General features: G+C 44.5%; 1 protein-coding gene across 2 annotated transcripts in view; it reads left to right on the top strand.

The window, feature by feature from the left end:
- Nucleotides 1-27,730, top strand: part of LOC140194915 (transcriptional activator GLI3-like) — a 455,994-nt gene that overhangs the window by 359,332 nt on the left and 68,932 nt on the right. For both annotated transcript variants that reach the window (XM_072252301.1, XM_072252311.1), the window contains one exon: nt 10,847-11,048. In XM_072252301.1, coding sequence (XP_072108402.1) covers nt 10,847-11,048 — 202 coding nt within the window. The remainder of the gene's footprint in view (nt 1-10,846; nt 11,049-27,730) is intronic.

The raw sequence follows: 27,730 nt of genomic DNA, 5'->3' as shown, positions 1-27,730 counted from the left end.
TGGATTGGAGAATAGTTTGAGTGAACTTGATGAGGGTGAGAGGTGACCTGATAGAGGTGTATAAGATGATGAGAGGCATGGATCATGTGGCTAGTCAGAAGGTTTTTCCAGGTCTGAAATTGCTAACATGAGGGAGCATAGTTTTAAGATGCTTGGAAGTAGGTACAGAGGGGGTGTCAGGGGTAACTTTTTCACACAGAGCGGTAGGTGCATGGAATGCAGTGCTGGTGACTGTGGTGGAGGCGGATACCATTAGGTCTTTTCAGAGATTCTTAGATAGGTACATGGAGCTTAGGGAAATAGAGAGCTATGTGGTAGGGAAACTCAAGGTAGCTTACATGGTTGGCACAATATTGTGGGCCGAAGGGCCTGTAATGTGCTGTAGATTTCTGTGTTCCATGTTATATATAAACTTTTATCAGCTCTCTCTTTAGCCACTGACTGAGAACAACCCAAGTTTAGACCATAAGATACAGGAACAGAATTAGGCCATTTGGCCCATTGAGTCTGTTCCGCCATTTCATCATGCCTGATCCATTTTCCCTCTCAGCCCCAATCTCCTACCTTCTTCCTGTATCTCTTCATGCCCTGACTAATCAAGAATCTATCAGCCTCTGGCTTTAATTTACCCAGTGACTTGGCCTCCATAGCTACCTGTGGCAACGAATTCCACAGTTTCACCATTACATGAACCTCCTTTGAACGCTCTCCAATGTCAGCACATCCTTTCTAAGATAAGTGGCCCAAAACTGCTCACAATACTCCAAGTGAAGCCTCACCGGTGCTTTATAAAGTCTCAACATTACATCCTTGCCTTTATATTCTAGTTCTCTAGAAGTGAATACAAACATTTCATCTGAATTCCACCGACTCAACCTTTCCTTATGGCTTGTACCCTCTAATTCAGGCAGTATACTAATAAACCTCTTGCACACTCTCTCTGCAGTCTCCACATCCTTTTAAGAACTACTTACTGTGCAACTACCTACTGTGCATTTTAGTGAATGTGAGTAGTTCATAAAACTTTGGCAACACACACTAAATGCTGGAGGAACTCAGCAGGTCAGGCAGAATCTGTGGAGAGGAATAAAGAGTCAATGTTTCAGACCGAAACCCTTCATCAGGACTCTTGGCCTGTAATGTTAATAGTTTCTGCATGACTTTCTGAGTACCTCCTGTATTTTGTGTGTGTTTCTCTGGATTTCCAGCAGCTGCAAAATCTCTTGTGTTTATTATGGATTTATTTTGATTGTAGAAAGACCTTGTGATAAAATTGTTATGGATTTATTTTAATTGTAGAAAGACCTTGTGATAAAATTGTTTCTGTTGTGTGTCTTTTCTTTTACAGATAGTGTATTTCAGGTAAACTTTATGTTCTATGTAATCAATCAGAAAATATTTAAATTCATATTAATAAAGGTCCCACTGCAAGCTTTGATATTCTTCCACAGGTGTAGTGGGCAGCGAGGAAGACTATCAAAGGTTTCAGCGGGATCTGGACCAGCTGGAAGTCTGGGCTGAAAAATAACAGATGGGATTTAATGCGGTCGAGTGTGAGGTGTTGCACTTTGGGAAGGCCAGTTAGACTAGGACTTACACAGTGAACGGTAGGACACTGAGGAGTGTGGTGGAACAGAGGGTTCTGAGAATATAGGTCTATAATTCTTTCAAGGTGGCTTCACAGGTAGATGGGGTCATAAAGAAAGCTTTTGGCACATGGTCCTTCATAAATCAATGTATTGAGTACAGGAGCTGTTGAAATTGTGTAAGACTTTGGTGAGGCCTAATTTGCAGTATTGTCCACAGTTTTGGACACCTACCTATAGGGAAGATGTAAATAAGGTTGGAAGAGTACTGAGAGAAATTTACAAGGATGTTGCCAGGTTTCGAGGACCTGAGTTATTGGGAAAGGTTGAATAGGTGAGGACTTCATTCCCTGGAGTGTAGGAGAACAAGGGGAGATTTGTTAGAGGTATAAAAAAATTAAGAGGGGTATGGATCGGGTAAATGCAAACTGGCTTTTTCCACTGAGATTGGGTGAGATTAGAACCGGAGATCAATGATTGAGGTGAAAGGTGAAATGTTTAAGGGGTACATGAGGGGGAACTTCTTCACTCAGAGGCTGGTGAGAGTGTGGAACGAGCTGCCAGCGGAAATGGTGGATGCAAGTTTGATTTCCACATTTAAGAGCAGTTTGGATAGATACATGGATGGGAGCGATATGGTGGGCAATGGCCCAGGTGCAGGTCAATGGGACTAGGCAGATTAATGGTTCAGCACAGACTAGATGGGCCAAAGAACCTGGCCCTGTGCTGTAGTGTTCTATAACTCTACAAAATATGGAGGGTTAACTAGTACCTTTGAGGCTTCTGTAGGTCAGGGTCAACCATGGATGTGCATCCTAGCTGTCTAGATACGTAAGCCAGGGTGGTGCGATGTGAGAGCAAACTGTTGCCCGTGTAGCAAGCTCCCTCCCTCCAAGCATCTGATGAACCCAAAGGAATGGCAGAGACCAATGCAGTTTGGTACCAGCAGCATCACAGGAGTTGTCAGTCAGCGTTGAACTCAGCGTAGGACTGCCTTAGGGAGTTCAGCTCCAGAATTTTCCCTCAGGCTTTTCTCCTTCCCCATGAGTGGGTACAGCTGCATGGCAGTGGAGCTTTGAGATCAGAGTTTTCCTTCTCCTAGATGAGCTACTAACTATGGCTGAGGAGCCCAAAGTGACTGGTTTTAAGGCACCAATAACCCACCTTTGCCCCTTTTCTTGTCAGTAGAAACAGTTCTGCACAACTTAGTAGCCAAGCTACGAGTGAAGGCCAGGAGCTGGACTTGGTTGTCAGAGGCCATTTGAGATGCACGCCATTGGGAGCATTTAATAGGTAGTGGGATGTTGTCCCCACCACCACCTCCGGCTTTGACAACCTTAAAGAACCTTTTATAGATACACAGCACAGTATTTGCTGAAAGATCTGCTTTGTATGCCTTTATCATTGAGAAAGTTCAATATGCTAGTCTGCAGTTTAATTATAATTCTACTGGTAATACGCTTTTGTCTCATGTTAAATTCATAATGTCTGCACTTTCCATCCAATTTATAAAAGGAAAAGGATACTCAGCCTACTTAATTAGGGTGGGAAGAAAATGGTTTGAATTTTACTTTCATTTATTGTGAACAGGTAAACCTTGCTAATGTTACCCAGAAAATATTTTGAACCGTTCTTGATTCAGGTTTGTATTTGGGTGTAATGTGTTTTTCTGGGGCTCTTTTAATTTATCATCAATACATCAGCATCTCTCGATGCACAGCATGGTGACGTAGTGGTTAGCACAATGATTTGCTGCCTGTAAGGAGTTTGTATATTCTCCCCACGAATACGTGGGTTTCCTCCGGGTACTCTGGTTTCTTCCCACAGTCCAAGGACCTACTGATTGGTTGTTTAATTGGTCATTGTAAATTGTCCCGTGATTTGGCTAGGATTAAATCAGGGGATTACTGGGAGGCACAGCTCAAAGGGCTGGAAAGGATATTCCAAGCTGTATCTCAATAAAAAAAATCTGAGTGAAGTGAATATAATTTAGATTAGATTAGGTTATGAGGACACGCAGTCCTCTTTTATTGTCATTTAGTAATGCATGCATTAAGAAATGATACAATGTTCCTCCAGAATGATATCACAGAAACACAAGACAAACCAAGACTGAAAAACTGACAAAATCACATAATTATAACATATAGTTACAACAGTGCAAAGCAATTTGATAAAGAACAGACCGTGGGCATGGTAAAAAAAAGTTTCAAAGTCTCTCGAAAGTCCCATCATCTCACGCAGATGGTAAAAGGAAGAAAAACTCTCCCTGCCATGAGCTTCCAGCACCGCAAACTTGCCAATGCAGCACCCTGGAAGCACCTGACCACAGCCGACTCTTGAGTTCGTCTGAAAACTTCGAGCCTCCGACCAGCCCTCCGACACCAAGCACCGAGCACCATCTCTGCCGGGCGCTTCGACCCCGGCCCCGGCAACAGGCAATAGGCAAAGCCGAGGATTTGGGGCCTTCCCCTCCGGAGATTCTCGATCTCACAGTAGCAGCGGCAGCGAAGCAGGCATTTCAGTAGTTTCTCCAGATGTTCCTCCGTGCTTCCCACGTCTATCTCCATCAAATCAGGATTGTGCACGGTACCTACTTACAAATACGATATCATTTCGGAGTGGCCGCACGCGCTGCGTCGCGTCGCGTCGCCATCTTCTCCTCCCCTCCTTAATGTAAGAACTATGAGCTAAAATAAAATGTGTGTTGATAACTCAGAAAGAAGCCAGTGTTGGAATCACTGGACAGTATTTGGCTTTTGGCTGATGGAACTGTAGTTGGACAAACAACACTTAAGTTTTATTTTCACTTGCCAATCATTTAGTACTTATACAAAACTAGGTTTTGTCATTTTTTTATAATAGACAATAGGTGCAGGAGTAGGCCATTCGGCCCTTCGAGCCAGCACCGCCATTCACTGTGATCATGGCTGATCATCCACAATCAGTACCCTGTTCCTGCCCTCTCCCCATATCCCTTGACTCCACTATCTTTAAGAGCTCTATCTAACTCTTTCTTGAAAGCATCCAGAGAATTGGCCTCCACTGCCTTCTGAAGCAGAGCATTCCACAGATCCACAACTCTCTGGGTGAAAGAGTTTTTCCTCAACTCCGTTCTAAATTGTCTACCCCTTATTCTTAAACTGTGGCCTCTGGTTCTGGACTCCCCCAACATCGGGAACATGTTTCCTGCCTCCAGTGTGTCCAATCCCTTAATAATCTTATATGTTTCAATCAGATCCCCTCTCATCCTTCTAAATTCCAGTGTATGCAAGCAAGCCCAGTCGCTCCAATCTTTCAACATATGACAGTCTCACCATCCCAGGTATTAACCTTGTGAACTTACGTTGCACTCCCTCAATAGCAAGAATATCCTTCCTCAAATTTGGAGACCAAAACTGTACACAATACTCCAGGTGTGGTCTCACCAGGGCCCTGTACAACTGCAGAAGAACCTCTTTGCTCCTATACTCAACTCCCCTTGTTATGAAGGCCAACATGCCATTAGCTTTCTTCACTGCCTGCTGTACCTGCATGCTTACTTTCAGTGACTGATGAACAAGGACACCGATATCTCGTTGTACTTCCCCTTTTCCTAATTTGACGCCATTCAGATAGTAATCTGCCTTCCTGTTCTTGCCACCAAAGTGGATAACTTCACATTTATCCACATTAAACTGCATCTGCCCATTCACCCAACCTGTCCAAGTCACCCTGCATTCTCATAACATCCTCCTCACATTTCACACTGCCACCCAGCTTTGTGTCATTTGCAAATTTGCTAATGTTACTTTTAATCCCTTCATTTAAATCATTAATGTATATTGTAAATAGCTGCAGTCCCAGCACCAAGCCTTGCGGTACCCTACTAGTCACTGCCTGCCATTCTGAAGGAACCTGTTAATCCCCACTCTTTGTTTCCTGCCTGCCAACCAATTTTCTATCCATTTTAAAGAAGGATGATCTTAAAGAAGGAATTTGACATGAGCAACATTACACAGCTGTCCTCCCCTCAGCACCTCACCCTGTCATGAACACTGCCTCGCTACTTTTGCCCGCATTCTGCACTGCCATTGACTTCATTTTTAAATTTAATTTAAATACTCATTCTCCTGTCTTCTCCCCATAACCTTTGATATCCTGGCTAATCAAGAATTTATCAACCCCCACTTTAAATATACTGAATGACTTGGCCTCTACAGCTGTCTGTGGTAATGAATCCCACAAATTAAGCACTCTCTGGTTAAAGAAATTCTTGCAACACACATCAAGGTTGCTGGTGAACGCAGCAGGCCAGGCAGCATCTCTAGCAAGAGGTACAGTCGACGTTTCAGGCCGAGACCCTTCGTCAGGACTAACTGAAGGAAGAGTGAGTAAGAGATTTGAAAGTTGGAGGGAGAGGGGGAGATCCAAAGGAGAAAAAGGAGAGTGAGAGAAAGAATGTGTGTATAAAAATAAATAACAGATGGGATACGAGGGGGAGGTGGGGCCTTAGCGGAAGTTAGAGAAGTCGATGTTCATGCCATCAGGTTGGAGGCTACCCAGACGGAATATAAGGTATTGTTCCTCCAACCTGAGTGTGGCTTCATCTTTACAGTAAAGGAGGCCGTGGATAGACATGCCAGCATGGGAATGGGATGTGGAACTAAAATGTGTGGCCACTGGGAGATCCTGCTTTCTCTGGCGGTCAGAGTGTATGTGTTCAGCAAAGCAGTCTCCCAGTCTGCGTCGGGTCTCGCCAATGTATAAGAGGCCACGTCGGGAGCACCGGACGCAGTATATCACCCCAGTCGACTCACAGGTGAAGTGTCGCCTCACCTGGAAGGACTGTCTGGGGCCCTGAATGGTGGTAAGGGAGGAAGTGTAAGGGCATGTGTAGCACTTGTTCTGCTTACATGGATAAGTGCCAGGAGGGAGATCAGTGGGGAGGGATGGGGGGGACGAATGGACAAGGGAGTTGCGTAGGGAGCGATCCCTGAGGAAAGCAGAGAGGGGGGGAGGGAAAGATGTGCTTAGTGGTGGGATCCCGTTGGAGGTGGCGGAAGTTACGGAGAATAATATGTTGGACCCGGAGGCTGGTGGGGTGGTAGGTGAGGACCAGGGGAACCCTATTCCTAGTGGGGTGGCGGGAGGATGGAGTGAGAGCAGATGTACGTGAAATGGGGGAGATGCGTTTAAGCACAGAGTTGATAGTGAAGGAAGGGAGCCCCTTTCTTTAAAAAAGGAGGACATCTCGCTCGTCCTGGAATGAAAAGCCTCATCCTGAGAGCAGATGCGGCGGAGACGGAGGAATTGCGAGAAGGGGATGGCATTTTTGCAAGAGACAGGGTGAGAAGAGGAATAGTCCAGATAGCTGTGAGAGTCAGTAGGCTTATAGTAGACATCAGTGGATAAGCTTTTTCCCAGAGACAGAGACAGAAAGATCTAGAAAGGGGAGGGAGGTGTCGGAAATAGACCAGGTAAACTTGAGAGCAGGGTGAAAGTTGGAGGCAAAGTTAATAAAGTCAACGAGCTCTGCATGCGTGCAGGAAGCAGCGCCAATGCAGTCGTCGATGTAGCGAAGGAAAAGTGGGGGACAGATACCAGAATAGGCACGGAACATAGATTTTTCCACAAAGCCAACAAAAAGGCAGGCATAGCTAGGACCCATACGGGTGCCCATAGCTACTCCTTTAGTTTGGAGGAAGTGGGAGGAGCCAAAGGAGAAACTATTAAGAGTAAGGACTAATTCCGCTAGATGGAGCAGAGTGGTGGTAGAGGGGAACTGATTAGGTCTGGAATCCAAAAAGAAGCATAGAGCTTTGAGACCTTCCTGATGGGGGATGGAAGTATATAGGGCCTGGACATCCATGGTGAAAATAAAGTGGTGGGGGCCAGGGAACTTAAAATCATCGAAAAGTTTAAGAGCGCGAGAAGTGTCACGAACATAGGTCGGAAGGGATTGAACAAGGGGGGATAAAACCGTGTCGAAGTATGCAGAAACGAGTTCGGTGGGGCAGGAGCAAGCTGAGACAATAGGTCGGCCAGGACAGGCAGGTTTGTGGATCTTGGGTAGGAGGTAGAAACGGGAAGTGCGGGGTGTGGGAACTATAAGGTTGATAGCAGTGGATGGGAGATCCCCTGAGCGGATAAAGTCGGTGATGGTGTGGGAGACAATGGCCTGGTGCTCCTTAGTGGGGTCATGATTGAGGGGTAAATAAGAGGAGATATCTGCGAGTTGTCACTGTGCCTCGGCAAGGTAGAGGTCAGTACGCCAGACTACAACAGCACCCCCCTTATTGGCGGGTTTAATAATAAGGTTAGGATTAGTGCGGAGGGAGTGGAGAGCAGAGCGTTCCGAAGGAGTGAGGTTGGAATGGGGACAAGGTGTGGTGAAGTTGAGACGGTTGATGTCCCATTGGCAGTTAGTGATAAAGAGATCCAGAGCAGGCAGAAGACCAGAGCGGGGTGTCCATGAAGAAGAGGAGGGTTGAAGACGGGAGAAGGGATCATTGGTGGGGGTGGAAGAGCCCTTGCCGAAGAAGTAGGCTCGGAGACGGAGACGGCGGAAGAAGAGTTCCGCATCATGGCAAAGCGGAACTCGCTGAGGCGTGGACGAAGGGGGACAAAGGTGAGGCCCTTACTGAGGACAGAGCGCTCTGCCTCCGACAGTTGAAGGTCGGAGGGGATAGTAAAGACCCGGCACGGATGAGAGCTGGGATCAGAGGGGGAAGTGGGAGGCTGGGGGTGTCAATGGAGAGGGGAGGGTTGGGGTGAGAGGAAGATGGAGCCTCTGAGGACCCAGGAGCTGACAATGGGATCTGAAGGAGACAGGGTTGCAGAGTATTGGTGGGGGAAGGGGAGACGGGAGTCACAATAGCAGCACATAAAGACCCGGCCTGGAGTTCAAGGCTGGAGTCGCAGTTGGTGGTTGCACAATCGCTTTGAATGTCTCCATGGTCGTTGCTGGAGTCCGGGTTTTGAATATGCCCTGAGGTGTTGGAGCTGGCGAGATCAATGGCAGAGGCCGCAATCTGAAGTTCATGCCTGCTAGTTTCATGGCCAGCAGGCTCTGGAGAATTCTTCCTCATTTCTGTTCTAAAGGGACATTCCTTCTGTTCTGAGGTCCTAGGCTATAGGAAACATCCTCTCCATGTTCACTCTATCTAGTTCTTTCTGACTCCTTTCCCCTTCCTTTCCAGTCCTGATGAAGGGTCTCAGTCTGAAGTGTCAACTGTTCATTAATTTCCATAGATGCTGCCTTTCCTGCTGAGCTCCTCCAGCACTTTGTGTGTGTGTTGCTCTGGATTTCCAGCATCTGCAGACTTTCTCGTGTTTAGGTCTTTCAATATTTGCATGATTTCAATGAGATTCTCCCTCATTCTTCTAAACGGCAGCAAGAACAGGCTCCTCATATCCCTTTCAAAACTCTTATTTTGCTCTCTTTTTGCACAAATAACTTCTTAAAATATTTATTTCTTATTGTAACTTATGGTATATTTACGTCTTGCACTGTACTGCTGCAAAATAACAAATTTCACGATGTGTCAGTGATACAAACCTGATTCTGATACATTCTTATAGACGGGGGTTAAGAACCTTTAATCAACTCTTCTGGAATGTTGGTTGGTCTCTGCCACCTGTCAATCTTACTTATCTTGAGTTTTCTGACTTCATTAGTGTTGAGAGATATAGAGATAGGAATTAGGTAATGAAGATGAAAATTTATCTGAACGTGCGCCTACTCTTCACTGATTAGAGCTGGATTGAACGTTTACGGGCTTCATTTACTGCTGGTTATACACTCAGAGGTCACTTTATTAGGTACACCTGTACACCTGCTCATTAAGGCAAATATCTAATCAGCCAATTATATGGCAGCAACTTAATGTATAAAAGCATGCAGACATTATCAAGAGGTTCAGTTGTTCTTCAGACCAAACAGCAGAATGGGGATGAAATGTGACCTAAATGACTTTGACCGTGGAATGAATGTTGGTGCCAGATGGCATGGTCTGAGTATCTCAGAAACTGCTGATCTCTGGGATTTTAATGCACAACAGTCTCCAGAGTTTACAGAGAATGGTGCGAAAAACAAAGAAAAAACATCCAGTGAGCAGCAGTTCTGTGGGTGAAAATGCCTTGTTAATGAGGGAGGTCAAAGGACAATGGCCAGACTGGTTCAAGCTGACAGGACAGTTGATGCACGATGAATTACTCCAAAAGACTGGAAGTAGAATAAATACTGAAAGGCTTTTATTAACAGTAAATGGTCCAATGTCCATGCTGAGTATCTGCCCCGGACTGAGAGGAGGAGCAGTGGCACAATCGCCTTTATTCAGGGGTCTGTGGGAGGAGCCACAGGAGCAGTCAGCAGAGGGGCGTGTCCAGACAGGTAACCCAGTTACAACCTATATACATGGTTTACCACAACAGTGACAGTAACTCAAATAACCATGCCTTACAACAGTGGTGTGCGGAGAAGCATCTGTGAATGTACAGCACGTCAAACCTAGAAGCTGATGGGCCTCAGCAGTGGAAGACCACGAACATACACTCAGGGGCCACTCTATTAGGTACAGGAGGTACCTAACACAGTGGCCACTGGCTGTACAACATGGTTAAGTTGTTACCCTGGTCAGACACTGGCTGTACAACATGGTTAAGTTGTTACCCTGGTCAGACTTATTTCAACAAGTATAAAAGTAATTTTGGCCACTTTTGAGCATCTTGAACGGCTAATTATAACACAAGTGTAAATGTAATTCTGGCCGTCGTGGACCTGTTCCATTTTGAGCGGCTAATGGTAGCCAGAAACTGTGAAACTTAATTCCAATTTGAGATTTCTCAACTTCTGCTTCCTATTCAGTCAACTTTTGTTCTGAAGGTATCCTTATTCCTGGGTGAGGAATGAACCACTGTCTCTCCGGTTGTGGGGAATTAATGATGTGAATGTCTAAGCAGCCGTCAGATTCATAAATCACGAGAAATGAGAGGGGCAATACATAGAAGCCTTTTCTTTTTGTTTAGCAATTTATCATTTTGCGTGCACATTAATAAACAGGGCTCCCCTGAGGTAAGGTGGTGGAAGATAAATTCTTCTTTCTAATTTTCCTCAATTGTAGCCAGTAGATCACAGGTGAGGAGTAAGCTGCTTATCAGAAAGAGAGTCATTTTTTTCTGTGCATCTTTCTACACATTAGTTGGGCATGATGAATAAACGGACATTTTGAACATGAAATGCTACATGCTCCTCTGCTCTTTTTTTATTAATTCAACAGGCTCCCGCTTCCCCAGTCCAAGGCTGTCAGCCAGGCCGAGCCGAAAGCGCACCCTGTCTATATCCCCGTTGTCCGATCCCAGCTTCGACCTTCAGACGATGATACGGACTTCGCCCAGTTCCTTGGTCACCATCCTCAATAACTCCCGCAGCAGTTCCTCTACCAGCGGCTCCTATGGCCACTTGTCTGCTGGTGCAATAAGGTAAGAAGGTGTTGAATCGCGATGTACTTTTCTTGTAGTTCAACTTTCCTATGCTTGCTTGTACTTTTATATAATCACCCCTACTCAGTGGATCCCCATTAATCGGGACACATCGGGACCGGTACGATTTGGCCCACTTACATGACTGTCCCAATTGGCCGAAGTTTCATAGAAATAGTGAAAGCATGTCGAACGTTGAAGTGGATGGGCAGCAGCAGCAGAATACCACACCAGGTTCCCCTCCTGTACCTAATGAAGTAGACACAGAACATATATTGTGGATTATTTTTAAATTCGGAATTTAAGTCTTTTTCTGTTTGTCTCACTTTCTGTATTACACGCCTAAAGAGGGCTTGGTCATGAATTGCTAACTACAACCAACTGATGCTGGGCTTAGCCGGGGCAAAGTTCACTGCTAAAGAAGACCTTTATAATTTAGATACTCATCTTACACCTGAGAGAGATGTTTGCAGCTTCAATTCTTTCAGTGCTAAGATCTTGTTCGATGAACAAGGCCGGGTTTAATGTCACTGTTAATGCTGTGACTGAATCATTCAGCGGTTACTTTTGCATGTTAGTTTGTGAAATACAGGATATGAATGCAAGGATGTAATGCTGTGTCTTCATATGGCATTGGGTCAGACCACACTTGGAGCATTGTGAGCAGTTGTGGGCCGATGTGCTGGCAGTGGAGAGGGTCCAGAGGAGGTTCATGAGAATGATCCCAGGAATGAAAGGGTTAACATATGAGGAGCGTTTGATGGCTGTGGGTCTGTAATTGCTGGAGTTTAAAAGAATGAGGGGGAGATCACATTGAAACCTATCGAATAACGAAAGGCCGAGATAGAGTGGACGCGGAGAGAATGCTTCCTATAGTGGTGTGGGGGTGGGGGCACAGCCTCTAATTGGAGGCATGCCTCTTTAGAACAGAGCTGAGGATGAATTTCTTTAGCCAGAGGGTGTTGAATCTGTGGAATTCGTTGCCACAGAAGGCTGTGGAGACCAAGTCATTTGATATATTTAAAGTGGGGTTGATAGGTTCTTGATTGCTAAGGGCATGAAAGGGAGATTGCTGGAGAACAGGGTTGAGAGAGATAATAAATCAGCCATGATGGAACGGTGGAGCAGACTCAATGGGCCAAATGGCCCAATTCTGCTCCCATGTCTTATAGTCAAAATGTTACTATTAATGCTGAGACCAAATAGATCAAACTGGAGGAAAATCGTACCACAATAATTCACGAGGTCTTTACCTTCCTCCTTTTTTTCTGCTGTGATGTTTCTTTCTACTCAAGGATCAAGGATCGGGGATCAACCTTATTCACCACATAGATTTAAAATGTACAGTATTAGGAATTTGCTGTGGTGTGTTTGTCAAGGCGTGACTTGTAATGAAAAACAACAAAGTTCAGAATTATCAAGAAAGAAGAATTATGTAAAAGTTTTACAATAATTAAAAGTTTTAAAAAAGCTAATAAATACAGAAATGGAATAAAGGGTGCAAAAATAAATATGTATTTACAATGTAAACAGCATTATAAAAAGTGGTTTAAAGTGTTTACAGTGCAGTGACAGGGTAATAGATAGAAAGGGATAGGGGGTCTGTAATGTTTTTTAACTCCAAAACATAAAACTAATTGAAAAGAAAAACAAGGGAACCAGGGAGATGCAGGTACGTTACTATCGTTTTTACTTCAAGCGACATGCACATGTATGACGCGGTGGCGTGATGACGTATGCCATTCACGTACTTATACATATAACCCGGAATGAATTATTTAAACAGCAAAGAATGCATAATCGAACAATTTATTTACAATATTGTACAAGTATTACTGAAATATCAAATACACAAAAGTCTAACCAGAATGGTTCATCAGATTAACTGCCTGGCCGAAGAAAGTTCTGAGATGGCATGAAGTTTTTGTTTTAATAGCCCTATAGAACAGGGGTCCCCAACCTTTTTTATGCCATGGACCAATACAAATAAGCAGGTCCATGGACCCTGTCATGTTTTGTAACTTCAAAACACCAATCTAATTCAAAGGAAGACAAGGGAGTCCAAAAATGCAGGTCTAACTTCATGCTTTCTCTAAGTGAGGCACATGCTTATCATGTGGTAGCATGATGATGTATGCAATTTACATATTTAAACATTTAATCTGTAAGGAATTACTTAAATGAACAAAAATGCTTAATCAACCTATATATATATATATATAACATAAAATAAAATAAAAATTATATATATACACACACATGCAAGTTTACTCAAATATGACTGAAATATTAATTGCACAACAGACACCAGGTTGGGATCTCCTGCTACAGCGTGTTCCAGAAGGGAGCATTTGGAAAAGGCAGTTTGCAGGGTGGTTAGTGTCTAATGATTTTTCCTGCCCGCTTCCTTGTATTCCTTGTATTTTGTTGTTGGTGCATTAGTTTGAGTGTACGGTGGCTTGTTAGAGAATGATGTAAAGCTCTGTTCATCTCAACTGTGGATACAACATTGAAGGTGGTGCTCTGTATATCTCTCAAGCTCATGGTACGGCCAGCAATAGCTCAAATTTCAGCATCCCAAAGGGGTAGCAAGTATTTGTGTTGCAGCAGTTAAGTCAGGGAGTTCCGTTGAGTTTTATAGAAAATATTTAAAATTATTCTGATTTGACGAACAGGGATGCATAATTTATCAGTGTTCTGAGGAAAGTTGTGTGCATTAAGCAAATGCTGTTGACTCTTTGATGCCCAGTTGGTTGTCCCTTTGGAATAATATTGTGCGAGTGGACTGAGGGAAAACTGAGGCCAGGAATTTGAAATACCATTGCTGAATCAGAATTTAATTATTCATGCAGAACTTTAAACTTGAGAGCAGATTATATTATCTCTTCAATTTGAGAGAGAGCGTATAGAACGTAGGACGTTACAGCATAGGACAGGCTCTTCCCACAATGTTGTGCTGACCTTTTAACCTAGTCACAATCAGTCTAACCCTTCTCTCCTACATAGTCATCCTCTTGCCTCTCTGATTACTGCCTGTTACGCCGCTGGTGTTCAGCACAGCAAGGAAGTCCTCCATCTCCGTTTGTCTGTACCATCACACACAGATACAGAAGGATTCCTCATTGCTGTTTCTGTAACAATCTTTTGTTTTACCATTCAGGATTGATAGCCCTGAGCTGGACCTCCAAATCTGGAGGACCAGTGGACCTTCAATGTTGTATCCACACTTGAGATGAACAGAGCTTTACATCATTCTCTACCCTTTGAGCTGTTTGGCACGGGTGACCCTACCAAGAGCCAAAGCACAAGGCCCGGACTCCAGCCGGCATAGCTCTCTGGGTCATTGAGGCACGCATGCCTCCAAGCACTACGACAAGGTTGTGATCCTCTTAAAGGTTCTGCCTATCTAAGAGTCTCTTAAATGTCTGTAATGTATTTGCCTCCACCACTACCCCTGGCAGAGCATTCTACATGCCCATTGTTCACTGTGTAAAAAAACACTTCTGAAATCCCTCGCCCCCCTCTAATATCCTCCAATAACCTTAAAATAATGCCTCCTCATATTAGGCACTTCAGTCCTGGGAAAAAGTCTCTGCCTGTCCACTCAATTTATGCCTCTATTCCGCACCTTTGCTCCAAAAGTTCTTTCCTATTGTGAGTTGTCTGGCTGAAGAGTGCACATAAATGATAGCTCGTTGAGGAAAATTCCAGAAATTGTAATGTAACTCGCAGCTCAATCAGAAGAGCAAACAGTTGTGACTTTGCGTAGAGATAGCAGCTAACTCCATGATAAAACTTTGAACTTTGAACTTCAAACGTGAGTGCATTGTCCTCACTGTCTGGAATGATCAGACAAATGTGTGAATGAAAATCCACTCAGTGACCACTTTACCAGGTACAGCTGCTTGTTAATACGAATATCTCATCAACCTATCATGTGGCAACAACTTGATGCATAAGGGCATGCAGACAGGGTCAAGAGGTTCAGCCCAAACGTCAGAATGGAGAGTAAATGTGATCTAAATGACGTTGATTGTTGGTGCCAGACAGAGTGGTTTGAGTGTCTCAGAAACAGCTGATCTCCTGGGATTTTCATGCACAACAGTCTCTAGAGTTTACAGAGAATGGTTGAAAAAAAACAAAAAGCATCCAGTGAGTGGCAGTTCTGTGGGCGAAAATATCTTGATAATGAGAGTGGTCTGAGGAGAATGGCCTGTCTGGTTCAAGCTGACAGGAAGGTGACAGTAACTCAAATAATCACGTGTTACAACAGTGGTGTGCAAAGGGGCATCTCTGAATGTACAATGTTTCGAACCTTGAAGTGGATAGACCATGGTAGCAGAAGACCACAAACATGCAATCAATGGCCACGTTATTAGGTACTTCCTGTACCTAATAAAGTGACCACTGAGTGTAGTAAACACCAGACGAGTGGGACACATAATGGTGTTTTTCTCTTTTATGGTAATACACACATTCTTACTCATCCAAAGCATATCACTGTGGCACATGATCGAAGTCTCTACTGCCCTGTTAGATAATTAGAGGAGGGAGTTAAGTCATTTTGTTTTTTTGATGAATAGGTTGTGTGTTGAGAAATAAATTGGACAAACTGCTAGTGAGCTCAGTAAACTCAAAATTTACCATTAGGGGGATGCTCAGGACAAATGTTGAGTTTGATATGTATCTTCTGATTAATCCCCTATCAAACCAACCTACCGTCTGCCACAGCTCCAGTCCATTGGAATAATTCATGACTACACAGGCACAGTCGCTTTCAAAGCAGGTGATTTTATTTATTTATTTAGCAATACAGCACGGAGTGGGCCCTTCTGGCCCTTCAAGCTATGCTGTCTCAGCAACCCCTGACAAATCCAATTAACTGTAACCTAATCAGGGGACAATTAACCTACCCGCTACGTCCACGGGGAGGGCGTACTGACTGAGTTTTCTGTGTTAGAGTCATAAAGTCATAGAACACTACAGCACAGGAACAGGCCCTTCGGCCCATCTAGTCTGTGCTGAACCATTAATTTGCCATCAATCTGCACCTGGACCATAGGCCTCCATACCCCTCCCATCCATGTCCTATTTAAAGTAATCCTAAATGTTGGAATCAAATCTGTATCTACCACTTGTTCCACACTCTCACCACCCTCTGAGAGAAGAAGCTCCCCCTCATGTTCTCCTTTAACAATTCACCTTTCACCCTTAACCCACAACCTCCAGTTGTAGTCTCATCTAACTTCAGTGGAAAAAGCCTGCTTACATTCACCCTGTCTGTACCTCACATAATTTTGGTCTACCATTTATCAAATCTCCCCTCAGTCACATGGTGTAATTGGGCAGCACAGGCTCACTGGGCCAGAAGGGCCTGTTACAATTCTGCATCTCCAAATAAATAAAAAATAAAGCTCATCTTTAATCATTTAACTGCACATGTACACCAAAATCCGTCTGTTCCTGCACACACTATAGAAATTTTTCATTTAGTAAACATGTCTGGTGGAACTGGTTCTCATCCTCATCTGTCAACTCCTCCCACTTTCTCCAAACTCAAGGTGTAGCCAAGGGCACCCGCACAAGCCTCAGCTATGCCTGCCTTGTCATTGGCTACGTGGAACAGTCCCTGTTCCAAGCCTTCCATGGTAATGCTCCCAAATTCTTGGTTGGTGCGGCTGTAACGAAACCAGATTTCCCTCGGGATTAATAAAGTATATCTATCTATCTATTCTTTCTGCTCTACATTGTTGGCCACATGGGTACTGCTTCATTTTCCCATGCTGAGCTCATCAATTTCAACAACTTTGCCTCCAACTTCCACCTTGCCCTTAAATTCACTCCATCCATTTCTGACACCTCTTTCCTCTCTTTGACCTCTCTGTCTCTATCTCTGGAGACTAGCTGTTGACTGACATCTTTTATAAGGCTACCAATTGCCATGGCTTTCTTGATTACGTCTCCTGCAAAAATGCTATTCCTTTTTCTCAGTTGTTCATCTTGGCTGCATCTGTTCCCATGATGAGGTTCCCCTTTCCAGTATGCCAGAGATGTCCTCCTTCTTCAGAGATCAGATTTTCCTTCCTCCATCATTGATGCTGCCCTCAGTCGTATCTCCTCCATTTCCTGGACATCCGCGCTCACCCCATCTTCCCATCGCCGTAACAGTGATCTTGTCCTCACCTACCACAGCATGGACCTCTGCATTCAGCACATCATTCTCCGTAACTTCCGCCATCTTCAGTGGAACTCTACCATCAAACATGTCTTTACCTCCTCCCCACTCTCCACATTCACAGGGAGCGAAACCTTCATGCCTCCCTTGTCCATTCGTCCCTCCGCACTAATCTCCCCCCTAGCACATCCCTGCAAAAAGTGCTACACCATCCCGTTCACCTCCTCTCTCATCTCCATTCAGGGCCCCAAACAGTTCCTTCCAGGTGTGGCAACACTTCACCTGCGAATCCGTAGGGGTTGGTTACTGTATCCGGTGCTCCCGGTCCGGCATCCTTTACCCTGGGCAGACCCGACGTGGACTGGGGGACCAGCTGTGTCAAGAACCTTAGCTTCATCTACAAAAAGCAGAATTTCCCTGTGGCCAACCATTTCAATTACTGTCCCCATTCCCATTCTGACATGTTTATCCATGGCCCCCTCTTCTGTCACGATGAGGCCACTCTTAGGCTGAAGGAGCAACACCTCATATTCCATCTAGGTAGGCTTAACCTAATGATATGAACAAATTCCCTTTTTTATCCCTCCCCCTCCCTTCCCCTTTTCTTCATTTTCTCACTCTGGCCTCTTACCTCTTTTCCTTACCTCCCCCTAACGCCCTTCCTCCTTCCCTTTCTCCCATGGTCTACTCTCCTCTCCTAACAGATTCCTTCTTCTCCATTCCTTTACCTTTTCTACCTATCACTTCCCAGCTTCTTACTTCTTCCCCCCTCCCCCACCGTGCTGGCTTCACCTATAACATTCTAGATGGTCCTCCACCCCTTCCCCCCACCTTCTTGTTCTGGCTTCTCTCGGCTTCCTTTCCAGTCCTGATGAAGAGTCTTGGCCTGAAGCATCAGCTATTTATTCATTTCCATTGATGCTGCCTGACCTGCCGAGTTCCTCCAGCATTTTGTGTGTGTTGCTCCATTTAGTCCATTCTGCTTCTCTCTGTTCTTTCTGCCAAAGTGTATCGCCTCATGCTTTTCTGAATTAGATTTTATCTGCTGCTTGTCAGCCTTTGCTAACTGTCCCATTTACAACCCATTACTCTCCTCCTCACTATTTACCAAACCTGATGGAAGTTTAGCCTGACACAACCAATATCTTAGTCATTAAGGTACATCAAAAAAGGCAAGAACTGACTCCAGGGCAGCACAGTAGCCTAGCAATTAGAGCAACGCTTTACAGCAGTCAGCTGTAAGATCAAGGGTTCAATCCCTGCCACTGCCTGTAAGGAATTTGTACGTTCTCCCTGTGATCGTATGGGTTTCCTCCAGGTACTCTGGTTTCCTCCCACATACGGCTTGAAGTTACTGAGTTGTGGGCACGCTGACTTGGTGCCAGCATCGTGGGTGACATTCTGGGGCTGCCCAGCACAGTTTCACTGATTTGATTTGATGCAAACAACCCATTTCACTGCATATTTTGATGTACATGTGAGAAATAAAGATAATCTTTCATCTTTGTATATGATCCCACTGTGCGAAGAAACTCCAGTTTACTACAACTCTCTGCTTTCTGCTTCTAAACCATCTCCTTATCCATTAATGATGCAAGATGGTTCAAAATATCCCTTTGCAAGACTCCAGGCCAGCAAACGCATCAACTCATAAATATGCATTGCAAACTCTTAAGAATTTTGTTGCCTGGACTTTGAGGGTAAGGTTGCCAGAAACAGCTGGGTTACTTACAGCCCACTGGAACTTTATAGATTCCTCACGAGTCGATCATTGACTCCACTGTATGTGTAACAAAGACCTCCTGCACTCCTGGGTAAAGTTTTCACCTGCCGGGTTTTAGATGTTTCAGAAAGGACAGGGAGGGAAGCAAAAGAGGTGGGGATGTGCACTGTTAATCAGAGAGAGTGTCACGGCTGCAGAAAAGGTGGATGTCATAGAGGGATTGTCTATGGAGTCTCTGTGGTTGGAGGTTAGGAACAGGAAGGAGTCAATAACTTAACTGGGTGTTTTTTATAGACCATCCAATAGTAACAGGGATATCGAGGAGCAGATAGGGAAACAGATCCTGGAAAGGTGTAATAATAACAGCAACACACATCAAAGTTGCTGGTGAATGCAGCAGGCCAAGCAGCATCTGTAGGAAGAGGTGCAGTCGACGTTTCAGGCCGAGACCCTTCGTCAGGACTAACTGAAGGAAGAGTGAGTAAGGGATTTGAAAGTTGGAGGGGGAGGGGGAGATCCAAAATGATAGGAGAAGACAGGAGGGGGAGGGATAGAGCCAAGAGCTGGACAGGTGATAGGCAAAAGGGGATACGAGAGGATCATGGGACAGGAGGTCCGGGAAGAAAGACAAGGAGGGGGGGGGACCCAGAGGATGGGCAAGAGGTATATTCAGAGGGACGGAGGGAGAAAAAGGATAGTGAGAGAAAGAATGTGTGCATAAAAATGAGTAACAGATGGGGTACGAGGGGGAGGTGGGGCCTTAGCGGAAGTTAGAGCAGTCGATGTTCATGCCATCAGGTTGGAGGCTACCCAGATGGAATATAAGGTGTTGTTCCTCCAACCTGAGTGTGGCTTCATCTTTACAGTAGAGGAGGCCGTGGATAGACATGTCAGAATGGGAATGGGATGTGGAATTAAAATGTGTGGCCACTGGGAGATCCTGCTTTCTCTGGCAGACAGAGCGTAGATGTTCAGCAAAGCGGTCTCCCAGTCTGCGTCGGGTCTCGCCAATATATAAAAGGCCACATCAGGAGCACCGGATGCAGTATATCACCCCAGTCGACTCACAGGTGAAGTGTTGCCTCACCTGGAAGGACTGTTTGGGGCCCTGAATGGTGGTAAGGGAGGAAGTGTAAGGGCATGTGTAGCACTTGTTCCGCTTACACGGATAAGTGCCAGGAGGGAGATCAGTGGGGAGGGATGGGGGGGACGAATGGACAAGGGAGTTGTGTAGGGAGCGATCCCTGTGGAATGCAGAGAGGGGGGGGAGGGAAAGATGTGCTTAGTGGTGGGATCCCGTTGGAGGTGGCGGAAGTTACAGAGAATAATATGTTGGACCCGGAGGTTGGTGGGGTGGTAGGTGAGGACCAGGGGAACCCTATTCCTAGTGGGGTGGCGGGAGGATGGAGTGAGAGCAGATGTACGTGAAATGGGGGAGATGCATTTAAGAGCAGAGTTGATAGTGGAGGAAGGGAAGCCCCTTTCTTTAAAAAAAGAAGACATCTCCCTCGTCCTAGAATGAAAAGCCTCATCCTGAGAGCAGATGCGGCGGAGACGGAGGAATTGCGAGAAGGGGATGGCGTTTTTGCAAGAGACAGGGTGAGAAGAGGAATAGTCCAGATAGCTGTGAGAGTCAGTAGGCTTATAGTAGACATCAGTGGATAAGCTGTCTCCAGAGACAGAGACAGAAAGATCTAGAAAGGGGAGGGAGGTGTCGGAAATGGACCAGGTAAACTTGAGGGCAGGGTGAAAGTTGGAGGCAAAGTTAATAAAGTCAACGAGTTCTGCATGCGTGCAGGAAGCAGCGCCAATGCAGTCGTCGATGTAGCGAAGGAAAAGTGGGGGACAGATACCAGAATAGGCACGGAACATAGATTGTTCCCCCATCAGGAAGGTCTCAAAGCTCTACGCTTCTTTTTGGATTCCAGACCTAATCAGTTCCCCTCTACCACCACTCTGCTCCGTCTAGCGGAATTAGTCCTTACTCTTAATAATTTCTCCTTTGGCTCCTCCCACTTCCTCCAAACTAAAGGTGTAGCTATGGGCACCCGTATGGGTCCTAGCTATGCCTGCCTTTTTGTTGGGTTTGTGGAACAATCTATGTTCGGCACCCAATTGCCCACCATTGAGAACACCTACCATAAATGCTGCCTGGGCAGGGCGAAAAGCACTTTTTACTTTCCTCCCATCCGGTAGGCACTACAGGAGCCTCCGCTCCCACACCAGCAGGCACAGGAAGAGCTTCTTCCCTGAGGCTGTGGCACTGCTGAACCTCTTATCACAGCACTAAGCAGAAATTGCATTCATATTGTACTGTCTCAGTACTTTGATATTTGTGTGCTGCAGCACTTTTTTATTTGCAGTTATTTTGTAAATAACACTAGTCTTTGCGTTTCTGGTCAGATGCTAAGTGCATTTCATTGGCTTAGTATCTGTACTTGGCACAATGACAATAAAGTTGAATCTATTCTAACCTAATTAGAATCATAGAACACTACAGCACAGAAACAAGTCCTTCAGCAAATCCAGTCCATGCTAAACTATTAATCTGCCTAGTCCCATTGACCTGCTCCCAGACCATAGCCCTTCGCATCCCTCCCATCCATGAACACATCCAAATTTCTCTTAAATGTTGAAATTGAACCTGCATCTAGCACTTCCACTAGCAGCTTGTTCCACACTCTCACCACCCTTTTGGTGAAGAAATTCCCCCTAATGTTTCCTTTAAACATTTCACCTTTCACCCTTAGCCCATAACCTCTAATTCTAGTCTCACCCAATTTCAGTGGAAAATAGCTGGCTTCCATTTACCCTATCTATACCCCTCATAATTTTGTATACCTCTATCAAATCTCCCCTCATTCTTCTACACTCTAGGAATTTAAGTCCTAACCTATTCAAACTTTCCTCATACCTCAGGTCCTCAATTCCTGGCCACATCCTCGTAAATTTTCTCTGCACAATTTCAATCTTATTGACATCTTTCCTGTAGGTAGGTGACCAAAGCAATACTTCAATACTCCAAATAATCCAACAATACTCCAAATAAGGCCTCACCAACATCTTATACAACTTCAACATATCGTCCCAACTCCTGTACTCAATACTTTGATTTGAAGGGTCAGAGCCGTCTCTATTTCCTGAGGAGACTGAGGTCCTTTAACATCTGCCGGACGATGCTGAGGATGTTCTACGAGTCTGTGGTGGCCAGTGCTATCATGTTTCCTGTTGTGTGCTAGGGCAGCAGGCTGAGGGTGGCAGACACCAACAGAATCAACAAACTCATTCGTAAGGCCAGTGATGTTGTGGGGATGGAACTGGACTCTCTGACGGTGGTGTCTGAAAAGAGGATGCTGTCTAAGTTGCATGCGATCTTGGTCAATGTCTCCCATCCACTACATAATGTACTGGGTGGGCACAGGAGTACATTCAGCCAGAGACTCATTCCACCGAGATGCAGCACTGAGCGTCATAGGAAGTCATTCCTGCCTGTGACCATCAAACTTTACAACTCCTCCCTTGGAGCGTCAGACATCCTGAGCCAATAGTCCTGGACTTATTTCATAATTTACTGGCATAGTTTACATATTACTATTTAACTATTTATGGTTCTATTACTATTATTTATGGAGCAACTGTAACAAAAACCAATTTCACACGGGATTAATAAAGTATGACTATGACTATGATTTATGAAGGCCAATGTGCCAAAATCTTTCTTTACAACCCTATCTACCTGTGATGCCACCTTAAAGGAAGTATGGATCTGTATTCTCAGAACCCTCTGTTCTACTGCACACCTCAGTACCTACTGCACTGTGTGCCATGCTACCTGATTTGTCCTCCCAAAGTGCAACATCTGTGCCGTACTTTTCTATGACTCTGACTCCTATGACCACACACTTATCGGCCTTATATTCTGGCTGTCATTTTTCAGCCTATTTCTGCAATTGATCCAGATCCCATTGCAAGCTTTGATAGTCTTCCTTGCTGTCCACTACACCCCAGTCTTGGTGTCGTCCACTAAGTTGCTGATCCATTTCACCATATTATCATCCAGATCATTCATATACTATAGACAACAAACAACAATGGACCCAGCACCGATCCCTGTGGCATACCACTAGTCACAAGCCTCCAGTCGGAGAGGCAACCCTCTATTACCACTCTCTGGCTTCTCCCACAAAGCCAATGTCTAATCCAATTTGCTACCTCATCTTGAATGGCAAGCGACTGAGCCTTCCTGACCAACCTCCCAAGCGGGACCTTATCAAATGCCTTCAAAATCCACTGGCTTGCCTGCACCAACTTTCTTGGTAATTTCCTCAAAAATCTCTATAAGATTGGTTAGACACAACCTACCGTGCATGAAGCCATGCTGACTATCCATAAATCGGTCTATATCTATCAAGTCCCTTACAAAACCTTCTAATAACTTACCCACTACTGATGTCAGGCTCACTGGCCTATAATTTTCTGGCTTATTCTTAGAGCCTTTCTTAAACAATGATACAACATTAATTAACTTCAAATCCTTTGACACCTCACACATGCCTAAAGACATCTTAAATGTCTTGCTGGGGCCCCTGCAATTCCTGCACTTGCAGGGTCTGAGGGAACACGTTGTCAGGCCCTGGGGATTAATCCACTCTAGTTTGCCTCAAGACAGCAAGCAGCTCTTCCTCTGTATCTGTATTCAGTCCATGACCTCACTGCTGATATTGTGCACGCCTTTAAATAAATTGCTGAACAACACTCAGAGGCCATTTTATTAGGTACACCTGCTTGTTAATGCAAATATCTCATCAGCCAACCATGTGGCACCAACTCAGTGCATAAAAGCATGCAGACATGGGCAAGCGTTCAGTTGTTGTTCAGACCAAATATCAGGTTGGGGAAGAAATGTGATATTAAGTGACTTTGACTGGTGGATGATTGTTGATGCCAGACAGGGGGGCTTGAGTGCCTCAGAAACTGCTGATCTCCTGGGATTTTCACTCACAACAGTCTCTAGAGTTTACAGAAAATGGTGTGAAAAATGACAAAACATCCAGTGAGCAGCAGTTCTGTGGGTGAAAATGCCTTGTTAATGGGAGAGGTCAGAGGAGAATGGCCAGACTAGGTCAAGCTGACAGGAAGGCAACAGTAACTTCGTATGACAAGCAAAATTAAACCAGGAATTAAAGAGTTAATATATGGGGAGCATTTGATGGCTGTAGTCCTGAACTCACTGGAGTTTAGACGATTGATGGGGATGTCGTCTATAGTATATGTATGACCTGGATGGTAACATGGTGAAATGGATCAGCAATTTAGCGGCTGACACCAAGATTGGGGTGTAGTGGACGGCAAGGAAGACTATCAAAGCTTGCAATGGGATCTGGATTAACTGCAGAAATGGCAGACAGAATTTAATGCTGACAAGTGTGTGGTCATAGCAGTCAGAGTCATAGAAAAGTACGGCACAGATGTTGCACTTTGGGAGGGCAAACCAGGTAGCATGGCACATGGTACGGATGGCACACTTGATACCTATCAAGTATTGGAAGGCCCAGATAGAGTAGACATGGGGAGCATGTTTGGAAGGAATTTCTTCAATCAGCAGGTGGGGAATCTGTAGAATTTATTGCCACAGATGGACGTAGAAGCCAAGTCATTAGGTATATTTAAAACTGATGTTGACAGGTTCTTGATTAGTCAGGGTGTTAAAGGTTATGAGGGGAAGACACAAGAATAGGGTTGAGAGGGATAAAAAAAGTCAGCCATAATGGAATGATGTAGCAGATTTAATGGGTTGAATGGCCTAGCTCTGCTCCTTTGTCTTTTGGCCTTGTGATCTAATTCCAGGTGCATGAATAAATTATAGTTTACTCCATTGGATCCTAATGCATTTTCTCTCTTTGGAAAGTAGTATTGGGTGTTACAGTTTCCAGAGAGTTTAGGAGATCGAATGCAGTAACCATTGACTTTCAGAAACAGAATCAGGTTTACATTCACTTACATGCATCATGAAATAGGTTGTTTTGCGGCAGCAATACATAAAAATTACTATAATTTACAAAATAAATAAAAAGTGCAAAAAAAAAGAGAGGAATAACAAGGAAGTGTTCGTGGGTTCATGCATTGTTCAGAAATCTAATGGTGGAGGACAAGATGTTCCTAAATCATTGAGTGCAGGTCTTCACACTCTTGTTACTACCAGTGTGGTACTTCCTTCAAGAAGAGGGTAGTCCCGAATGGTGAGGATGCTGCCTTTCTTCAGGCCCTACCTGTTGAAGATGTTCCTGATGGCTGGATTTGGTCATAGCCTCCATGCTTGAAGTTAGCTCTGCTGTCGATGTGTCCTCCAAGTTCTAATACAGTGGTAGGTTTTTACCTGTGTTACATTTACCACATCATTAATGTAAACAAAATTTCCTCAACATTTGGGCAGGAGTGTTGCTCGTACAAATGTTGAAATGCGCAAGAGCAAGGGCACCACCTTCTGGAGGTTTTGTGGCTTATCGATCTTATCTCACCATTACTGCGGGCTGATCGCAAGGCAGAGAGGACAAATGCAGACCTTTTGTTTGTTGTGATATGGTCGTGCTCAAGCTCTCCAAGCTTTCTAATTATGCCACACGTTGCACATTGAATGATAACGGAGTGTGAGTGAACTGAGGGATCCAGGAATACACAACCATAAACCCTCAAAAGTGGTGGCACAGGGAGATGGGGTCATAATTGGACTTAATAAATCAAAGTATTGAGTGCATGGTTTGGGATGTTATGTTGAAATTCTATAATACTAGTGAGGTCTAATTTGGAGTATTGTGTGCAGTTTGGTCACCAACCTACAGGAAAGATATAAATAAGAAAGAAAGAGTGCAGAGAAAATTTACGAGGATCACACACAAATTCTGGAGGAACTCAGCAGGCCAGGCAGCATCTATGGAAAAGAGTGAACAGTCAACATTTCGGGCCAAGACCCCTGTAAACTTTACCCTTGAGGGTAACGTGCCTGATAGATATTGCCAGAACTTGACGACCTGAGTTATGGGGAAAGGTTGAATAGGTTAGGACTGTATTTTCTGGAGTGTAGGAGAACAGGGGGAGATGTGAGTGAAGTATACAAAATTATGAGGGATATCATTGACTTAAGGAGAACCTGGGGGGGGGGGGTTTCTTCATTCAGCTGGCGGTGCGAGTGTGGAACGAGCTGCCAGTGGAAGTGGTGGATGTGGGATTGATTGCAATATTTAAGAGAAGTGAGGAATTTATACCTTCTCCCTGTGACCGCGTGGGTTTTCTCAGGGTGCGCCGGCTCCCTCCCATGGTCTAAATGTGTACCGTTAGCTGTAGTGGCCATGCTAAGTTGGTGCTGGAAGTGTGGCGACACTTATGAACAGACACCCCCACTCCAGCACATCGCAAATGCCGACACCAACGATGCATTCTTGATGTTTCGATATACATATGACAAATAAAGCTAATCTTTATCTTCGGAATGAGTAGAGTTTGGTAAATGAATAGACAGCAGGGTGGAATAGAGTTGTGACATTATGTAGTGCTAACTGGTTTTGACAACCAATATAAGCATTATGTAGACTGCAGCATTGTCTAACAATGGGTCTGAGATCGCTGCCGACTAATGAAGTGATGACAGGTATTAGCATGTGTAATGTGCTTTAATAGACATTTAATGACATTTAATTCAAGGAGGGGGAGAAAGACCTTCCCAGGAGAATAGTCTATCATTGAGACCCATTGATCACCAATTTAGGCAGTTTCACAGTAAAGAGGTTAATCCATCAATGCGTTAACTAAACAAGTCTGATGGAAATTCTGTCGCTGACACTCTGCATGGCCTGAGCTTTCTGTTTTCACAAGTGAATGAGTGATATGACAACACGAAGCTCGCAACAGATTAAAATGATTGATTTTTTTTCTCTCTTTGTAATAAGATCTAGAGACATATGGAACGACTTAGTTCACACCAGCACTGAAATGTACCACATTAAGTGGAAAATGAAATACTCAGTGGCCACATTATTAGGTACTTCCTGTACTTAATAAAGTCACCACTGAGACTGTACGTTTGTGATCTTCTGCTGCTGTAGCCCATCCACTTCAAGGTTTGATGTGTTGTGTGTTCAGAAATGCTGTTCTGCCACCACTGTTGTAATGTGTGATTATTTGAGTTACTATTGCCTTCCTCTCAGCATGAATCAGCCCAGCCATTCTCCTCTGAACTCTCCTATTTTCGCCCACAGGGCTACTACTCACTGCTTTTTTTTTTGCATCATTCACTGTAAACTGTCAATGGTTCCCATCCTGGAACAGACCCCTTGCTTAATGATATTGGTCCACGGCATAAAAAAGATTGCGAACCCCTGCTCTAGAGACTCTTGTGCATGGAAATCCCAGGAGATCAGCAGTTTCTGAGATACTCAAACCACCCATCTGGCACCAACAATCATTCCATGGTCAAAGTCACTTTGATCACATTTCTTCCTCATTTTGATGTTTGGTCTGAACAACTGAACATCTTGACCATGTCTGCATGCTTTTGTGTGTTGAGTTGTTGCCACATGATTGGCTGACTAGATATTTGCTTTAACAAGCATCTGTACAGGCATACTTAATAAAGTGGCCACTGAGTGTATATGTAATAATCTACCTCACTGACATTAAATCAACAGCCTTTTGCCCTGCAGTTGCTAATTTTTGGCAGAATGGAATTTGAAAAATATCCTAATTAGCTGGCAGTTAATGTTGTGTAACCTTGGCAATACATTTTAATGG

This window comes from Mobula birostris, chromosome 1, assembly GCF_030028105.1.
Source record: "Mobula birostris isolate sMobBir1 chromosome 1, sMobBir1.hap1, whole genome shotgun sequence".
Classification (NCBI taxonomy): Eukaryota; Metazoa; Chordata; class Chondrichthyes; order Myliobatiformes; family Myliobatidae; genus Mobula; species Mobula birostris.
The sequence above is the reverse complement of the archived record's forward strand: the minus strand, read 5'-3'. Positions and strand labels throughout refer to the sequence as shown.